Source organism: Gekko japonicus, unplaced genomic scaffold (assembly GCF_001447785.1).
Source record: "Gekko japonicus isolate JY-2015 unplaced genomic scaffold, Gekko_japonicus_V1.1 scaffold106, whole genome shotgun sequence".
Taxonomy (NCBI): Eukaryota; Metazoa; Chordata; class Lepidosauria; order Squamata; family Gekkonidae; genus Gekko; species Gekko japonicus.
The window spans coordinates 1,972,197-1,980,641 of record NW_015170890.1 but is presented as its reverse complement, the minus strand read 5'-3'; the positions used below and the strand labels follow the sequence as shown (position 1 = coordinate 1,980,641).

General features: G+C 46.2%; 1 protein-coding gene across 2 annotated transcripts in view; it reads left to right on the top strand.

Annotated features, from left to right (window-relative positions):
• The first annotated feature begins 1,134 nt into the window (after nucleotides 1-1,134).
• Nucleotides 1,135-8,445, top strand: part of TCAIM (T-cell activation inhibitor, mitochondrial) — a 28,129-nt gene continuing 20,818 nt past the window's right edge. Inside the window, exons 1-2 of one of the 2 annotated variants that reach the window (XM_015418402.1) lie at nucleotides 1,135-1,302; nucleotides 5,763-5,830. In XM_015418402.1, the coding sequence (XP_015273888.1) occupies nucleotides 5,802-5,830 (29 nt within the window). In that variant the 5' untranslated portion in view covers nucleotides 1,135-1,302; nucleotides 5,763-5,801. Of the gene's footprint in view, nucleotides 1,303-1,681; nucleotides 1,739-5,762; nucleotides 5,831-8,445 lie in introns of those variants that run through there. The other variant, XM_015418403.1, reaches the window with a different exon arrangement.

The following is an 8,445-nucleotide window of genomic DNA, read 5'->3' as shown; positions in this document are numbered from 1 at the left end:
GGCAAAACGTTTCCCGGCATCCCTGAGCCCCGGGGTGGCGGCCTTGGATTCCTAGGGGCAAATTTCACCTCTTGTGTGTGATGTCCAAGCAACATTGCCGCTTGGATATCACACCTGAGAGGTCATTCTGGCTCCCCCAGCTCTCGGGAGGGGCTCTTTAAAAAGTTATGGCTGCCGCGGCAGCTGCTGTTGGCGGCAGCTGCAATGGCCGTGGGGGGGCGGGCGAAACGTTTCCCAGCATCCCTGAGGCCCAGGGTGGCGGCCTTGGATTCCTAGGGGCAAATTCCACCTCTCCCGTGTGATGTCGGAGCTGCTGCTCGGACATCACACACTAGAGGTCATTCTGGCTCCCCCAGCTCTCGGAAGAGGCTCCTTAAAAAGTTATTGCCGCTGCAGTTTTTGGGCAGCTGCAATGGCACTGGCATCCCTGAGCCCCGGGGTGGTGGCCTTGGATTCCTAGGGGCAAATTCCACCTCGGCGTGTGATGTCCGAGCCACATGAGAGAGGTCATTCTGCCCCCCCCCCAGCTCTTGGGAGGGGCTCTTTAAAAAGTTATGGCCGCCTCCGCTGTTTTTCCGCGACAGCTGCAATGGCCGTGGGGGACGGGGCGAAACGTTTCCCGGCATCCCTGAGCCCCGGGGTGGCGGCCTTGGATTCCTAGGGGCAGATTCCACCTCTCGCGTGTGATGTCCTACGTTAATCACTAGCAATACATGGAGAGGAAAAGCGACATGGTTCCGATTTAGAGGCACGGTTCCCCTACGACTTAAGTAGATAGAGGACTAGAGGCTCACCACCTGTACTACCCTGCAGCGTGGTCGAAGCCACCAGTGCGAAGCAGCTGCCAAACTCCCCACACACCCCCACCCCAGCGACCAAGCAGCCGGTAGGCGCTTTGCTTGGGCTGCTATACGTCAAGAACGCCGACGGGCAAGGGAGCCCCTTCCCCGCCGCCCGTGCAGAGCGCAAGAAAAGCAGCCGCTCCCGCGCCTCGCCTTGCAGATCTTGCCTAGCGCCGCCGGCGCCTGTTTCTCGGGGAGCGCATTGAGCCGGGCGCGCGACCTTCGCCTCTCCCCCCCTCTGCACAAGCCACCGACGGTGACGTCGAGGTAGGTGGAGCCATGACGACATCGACTCCACCCGCTGCGAGCCTCCCGCGGCTCAGGTGCTTCGGTGGGCCCGGGAGGAGGTCACCCGAGTGGTGACAGAGCCGGAGCTCCCCCGCCCGCCCCCGCTGCCTTTTCCGTGTGAGGCGATGGGGGGCGAGTCCCCTCAGGCAGCGGCAGCCGGTCGGCGGCGGAGGTAGGCTTGCTCTCGGGGGGACCTGCACACCACCAGAATACAGCAGGTTCCATATGCAACTGACATTCCAACTGCCTTGCGGGGGGGGGGGGGGGGGTGGGGGGGGGGGGGGGGGGAGAGTGAGAGAGGCGTCTGGTGTTTTGATTTGAAGGCTTCCCCGAAGTCAACCTGGGGAAAATACTAGGAATGCCTCCAGCGCTTCTGTAGGGGCTTGCTCTACCGAGAGTGTAACGCAACTAGTGTGTGTTTTTATAACCTAGGCCTTCCCAAAACCAAAATCTCTTACATCACTAGTGGGGGCTACAGGCACTTCTCAGAGGCAGCAGTGGAGGGTTTTGAAAGACATTTCATAAAGCAAAAGGAGAGAGAGAGAGAGAGAGAGACTGTAGCTAAAAGTAAGGATTGGGGTTTGGATGAGCAGCAGCCGTTTTCGTCGGTAAGTGGAAAAACAAGTTGTCCTGATTTATTATTTCTGCTTTGTTTCTATACTTGTCTAACTTAATCTGCCTATCGTGGCTCACCCCATATTAAACCAGACACAGGATATTGTTTTAAACAGGTCTTTCTTTGTAACACCTTCCCCACGTGCACACTTTTCTGTTGTCTGCAGATTTTGGGGGGTTCATTCCCTGTGAAAACATTGCCTGATACTTGGGAACAGGCAGCATATTATTACTCTTTTGGAAATACTTGTATAAAATGATGAGTGGCATATAAAAGGCCTAAATGCATAGGCACCAGCCTAGCCGTTCAGTGGTATGGTCTTGTGCTGTTATAAACTGCTGCTGCTCTGTTAAAATGTAACTTTTGCCCAGCAAATCAGTATGTGCTCCTGTGCCTTGCCAAGTCAGGTTCCCTTAAGGTCCCAGAAGGGACTGCTTGGCTTTGTTCTGGGCCTGCATTTGCTTGACCATCTGTCTGTCATGCCCAGTACAGTCTCTAGAAGGCAGAGTGTCACTTGTTTACAGTGTGATCTGATTGCATAAAGGGAGCATTTTAAACTTTTCAGTTTTCAGACACGGTCAGATTCTGGCCTCTTGCTTCCCCCACCCTTCTGTTTTGAGCCATAGCAAATTTATTTATGTTTATGGAGGTTGGGTTTGTATGGTAGTCAGTAAAACGTTGGTGTTCTTGATTGTTTAAAGGTCAAGGTTTCTCTTTGTCTCTCTCTCTCTCAAGCACCCAAGTTTAAGTGAAGTTGCTTGGTCTGTTCACTGAGCATTTGAGAGTAGTTTTGCCACGTGTTGGTCAGTGAGATGGTTATTGCATAATGGGGAAACTAAAGTAAGCAAAAAGGATTTGGGTAAATTTATGGAATGCAGTTGTAAGACGTTTAAAATCTTGTCCTTAGCAAGCTGTAAAGAAATCTATCTGTGAATACTTTTCATAATTTGTTTACACTGGTTAAAATGGAACTTGTTAAGACTCTAAAATGGTATTTTCATATTCTAGGAGTTGTGGTCAGAAGCATCAGGCTTGGGAGATCTGTGTCAGCTAGGTCTTCACTGCCAGTGCAATCTCATGCAGGATAACTCTAGATAGCTATGGTAGCTTTGGTACTATGAGTAGCTTTGGTAAATAAGGATAAAAATGTTCTCTTGTGGCTATTGGAAGATGCTCTGTTGTACATCACATGTTCTGAGGATATAGAATACGGCGCCTTCCATTTTAAGGGGTCAGATTCAGAGTTGCATTCCCTCTCTGTTCTCTTCTCTGTTCAACAGTTTTGTTCTGCTGTCCAGAAAGGTTACACTGGGGGGGGGGGGCAGTGTTGGGAATGGCTAATGCTAACAAGAGTTCACCTTTAAGATGTAAAACCAGGGTGTAAAGCTGATTTTTAAAATGTTACCTAAGCCTCTGGGTATCTGTGCATGAGAATTTTCTTTCCTTTTTAGATTTGACTTTGCAGAAGATTTTTTTTCTCTCATTAAAAATCTTTCAATATTAAATTTGAAACATAACTGTAGCAGTTAGCATGTCAGGCTAGCATCTGGGGGGCGTAGTTTTGAATCCCCACTCTGCCCTGGAAGATTGTTGGGTGACCTTGGGCCAGTCACACTCTCAGCCTAACGTACCTCACAGGGTTGTTGTGAGGGTCAAATGGGGGAGAAGAGAATTATGCAAGCCTCTTTAAGTCCTCCCACTACAGAGAAATGAAGAATTTGTGTGGTTTTCCCCCCATCAAAATTATGGCACGTTAAGAAATAACACTGTCTTCATTTGAAGGATAGTCTCACAGGAGAATATAATACTTTTCTGATTAATGCAGAGTTCCAACTTGCGTTAGAGTCTGAATGTTTTTCAGATATTTGTTTGTAACTCTTACTGTTTGATATATACAAGTTCAGTAGTACCTGTTCCACTGGCAAGAGCTCTCCAGGGTCTCAGACAGAGAAGGGTCTTTCTCACACGTGTTGTGAGAGCCTTTAACTGAAGATGCCAGCAGTGGAAAGTGCTCTGCTGAGCAGTGGCACTCCCTGTGTGAGGGTGACTGTGTAAAGATAGTAGCAGTTCAAGAGTAGAGCTATCATTGTCCTCTGGTCATTTTTTTCTGCCCTTCAATGTTCACTGCTCAAACTGATTTTTTAGTACATCAAGCTTTACCCTCGAAAACCTTAAAATTGCCTTCCAGAAACCCAGTTAGTTCTGCTGTGATAGATATCTGGAGATTTTCAGCATCATCAGATGAAGTAGTAGTAGTAGTAGTTCGAAACTGTTGAAGTGGTAGATGATCTAAACAGGTACCTGGGGGTGGGTGGTCATGGTTGGATGACAGCCAATGAAGTGAACTGAAGCCCAGTTCAGTTAAGATGGAGGTTAGTTTTATATCAAATCAGGGATGGCGAAGTCAGTTTCTGCTGGATAGCATTGCACTCTATATGAAATTACTGGTTGACAGTTCTGGGGGATGATATTAAATCAGTGTTTACAACTGGAAAGCTCAGATCTCTTCTGTGGCGCATCCCACCTTTGCTCAGATTCATTTGGTTTAACAGCTGCAACACTTCCTTGAGAGTGGTGATTTACATAGTCACAGTGACTCATTCTCAGATCCCAACCAAGACAAGACTACTGCACTGCTCTACATGGAATACATTTTGAGGACAGTTTGGAAGCTTCAGCAAGTTCAAAATGCAGCAAAAGATTGCTATAAATGATAGAGCAGCTATTTCCATTCCAATTTACTTCCAGGCTCAGTTGAAAGTAGTTGCGTGGAATGGGAAGGATCACCTACTCCAATATGAACCTGCCAATTACTGATCCTCTGATATCCTGCTGATATCCCTGTGCTACCATTATTAGATATAAGGTGTGTGGCCAGCTGAGAAAGGGTTCTTTCTGTGGTAGTGCCTCAACTATAGAACCCCCTCCACTATCTGGTGGCAAGTATGCTAAGTTTGTGGCACCAGCTGAAGACATACTTGTTCACCAGAGCTTTCTATTATTTTTTTAAATAAGTTGTATTATGTTGTTCGTTTGTATAGTGTTTAATTGCAAACTGCCTTGGGTGGCTCGGGAAAGAGCAAGATAGAAATTGTTAAAACTTTCACAAGTACCTATTGTATAGTGCCCTTGATAAGTAGTGGTCCTTCCTTCACCACCCTTGGAACTAAAAGCACAAATGGTTATCCACATATCAGCATAATCAGTCCTTTATGAATAAAAGCAGAGCTGTAGGGTTTCCAAGGTGAGAGATGAACAGAGGTGGTTTGCCATTGCCTGCTTTAGCATAGCAACCCTGGACTTCCTTGGTGGTCTCCCATACCAAGTACTAACCAGGCCAACCCTGCTTCACTTTCAAGATCTGACGAGACTGGACTAGCCTGGGCCATCAAGGTGAGTATGGTTACCCATAGTGAAACTGACTAGACTGGAAAGTGCTTTCCTTCTGGTCTTGTCAGATTCACATTCTAATTGTAGGGAACAGCACTTTGGTGCTGTAAGCAGGGCTATTTTTGGGCAGGAACGCACAGGAACGGAGTTCCGGCTGGCTTCAGAGTTGGCCACACCCACTACACCCAAGCCAAGGGAAGGGAGTTTAAACTGCCTCCCCTCCCCTCACAGCTACGGGGCACCTGGGCAAGCCAAAGGAAGGCATGGGGTGTGGCCTATTATGCTAATGAGATGCTAAGAAACACTATTTATTTATTGTCATATTTAATTGATGCTATGTTTTTATTGTTTTATGGATTTTATGTATGGGCTGTAGCCCTCTGGAAGCCGCCCTGAGCCTGCTTGCGGGGAGGGCGGGGTAAAAATGTTTAAATAAATAAAATAAAATAATGTCTCTGTGTGTGTCTTAATATGCTAATGAGTTTCTACTGTTGGGTGTGGCCTATTATGCTAATGAGTTCCTGCTGGGCTTTTTCTACAAAAAAAGCCCTGGCTGTAAGCATAAACATTATTTTTAAAAAAAGAATAACATGAAATATATTAATAGTGCATCTTTTTTCTTATAGAAATTTAGTGGCAGTTTGGAAGCAGGATTAAACACTGAGATGTTTTACCATTGGGGGATGGTGAGGAGGTAAGATGCAAGTATTCCTCCATTTAAAAAAAATCTGAATATTTATTTGTATAAAGGTGACTTCAGTTCTGGGAAAGTCTAAACTTTGTTCTTTTGATTTAGTTAATCAATTTTGTAAATTAGAAATACTGTTTGAGGGTCAGATGGAAATGTTTTTTCACAGTTCATGTTTTGCTCCTCTTTCTTTACTGTGTGAGTTTAAATAGGTCTTCAGTGAGAACACTGAATCTGTTTTCTTATAGTATCTTGACAGATAATTTATGGTGTTTCTGTACTAATTATGTTTCTCATGGGAGAGAGAACCATATTAACTATATTGTTCTATTTTGGGGTGGGGGAGACTGCTGCCACCTAATTATTTATATTAATCTGTAATTTTTTTAAAACTATGCATATAATGCATCATGATATACCTACCTTTGTATCTGTTAAGAACATAAGAAGAGCCCTGCTGGATCAGACCAATAGTCCATCTAGTCCAGCATCCTGTCTCACAGAGTGGCCAACCAGTTCCTCTGGAGGATCAACAACAGGGCAGAGAGACCGAGGCCTTCCCCTGATGTTGCCTCCTGGCTCTGGGATTCTGGAGGTTCCCCTCAGTCACCATAGAAGAAGAAGAGGAGATTGGATTTATACCCCGCCCTTCACTTGGAGTCTCAGAGTGGCTTACAAACATCTTTCCCTTCCCCTCCCCACAACAGACACCCTGTGAGGTGGGTGGGGCTGAGAGAACTCTGACACAAACTGCTCTTTTTCAAGGCCAGCTGTGCCAGAGCTTGTGACTGACCCAAAGTCACATCAGCAGGTGCAAGTGGAGGAGTGGGGAATCAAACCCGGTTCTCCCAGATTAGAGTCCGCACACTTAACCACTACACCAAACTGGCTCTCTCAGATGATAGACCTATCATCTGAGAATCTATCTAATCCTCTTTTAAAGCTGTTTATTCCTGTGGCAATCATTGAATCCTCTGGCAGCGAATTCCATATTGTAATCACTCTCTGTGTAAAGAAGTATTTCCTTTGTCTGTCCTGAATCTATTTCCCATCAGCTTCATTTGATATCCTTGAGTTCTTAGTCTTCTGGGAGAGGGAGAAAAAAATTCTTTGTCAATTCTCTCTACCCCATGCATAGTTTTATGAACCTCTGTCATGCTTCCCTTTAGTCTCTTCTCTAAACTGAAAATTCCCAGACTCTTCAGCCTTTCTTCACAGGGAAGGTGCTGCACCCCCTAATCATCTTGGTAACCTTCCTCTGCACTTTTTCCAGTTCTGCGATGTCTTTTTTGAGATACAGTCACCAGAACTGTACACAGTATTCCAAATGAAGCCACACCTTCCATTTCTAGGAGTCTTTGATTAGTCTCCAGACAGATGGCTGCAATAAGACACACATGTGGGGAGACCTAATATTTTCCACAATAATTTAGATTGAACTTTTTCTATATCCTTGTTAATGGCCAATCCATATTGGGACCCCATACAACAGTTTGGCAGTTGTCTTATGGTTAAAGACCCTAAGGGCCACAGGAACAAATTGATTACCCTTGGTGTAGTGAAAGAGGGTAATTGCAAGTGTGCTACTATTGACAGATTTGGTCATTTCCTTTTTATGGGCAACCCATCTAGAGCTATGATGGAAATATATCCCCAGATATTTAAAACTTGACACCTGCTCAATCCAGTTACCTCTTACATTCCATTTATATGGCTTCCATGCTTTCCCAAAACTAATGATTTTAGATTTCTCGAAGTTTAGAGTTAGTTTGTTTAGTTCACAATAGTCAAGGAAACGAACCCAACAGCCTTTTCATTCCGACTTGGGACAGAGAAAGAAGTACAGCATCCTTTATCTGAAATGGCTAGTGAGAAATCGTTGGGTCCCAGAGAGGCTAAATATACCTCTTGATCGTCATCCAGGAGAGCACCGCACTGCCCCGCAGGACCTCCCAGTCATGCCCATGTTTTCGCCCCACCCCGAGAGTGGAGAAGCAGGCGTACAAGAGGGCCTCCGCGCTGAGCACCGACTCCTCCCAGCCCCGCGGTCAGGCTCGCACTGCACCGGGAGCACGGCGATAGATGTCCCGAGAGGCCCTTATGCTGTACCGCGGCTCCCACAGACAGCGTCGCTGGATGTAGGCCGCACCAGGGAGGAAGGGGGCGATAAATTTTGTCACGCCAGAGTCTTCGGGCACTGCAGAGCTTGTAATCTGGCATCCCCACCAACATACTTAAAAATGCAGGATTACCGCTCCTGGTATTCCTTGCTAAATAGGACGTATTAGATTAAATTAAATTGCTTATAACGGAGGAGCTCGAGCACCTGAGGTCACTCCCGGTCACCATCTTGAAAGCTATCATGTACAGAGTTATCTGTACCCAAAGGTCACAGCACTTAGCAGAGTCCTGAAGCCTCCTGGAAAACAGATTCAACTATAGAGGCTAATTGCGATAGAAAATAAAGTATCATAGGTGTACCAGAGGTACACCTATAGCTAACTACCAGACATTCTTCCAGGCAGTAAGAGACAAAAGTCTCTATCAGTGAAGACAGTTTGGTGTAGTGGTTAAGTGCGCGGACTCTAATCTGGGAGAACTGGGTTTGATTCCCCACTCCT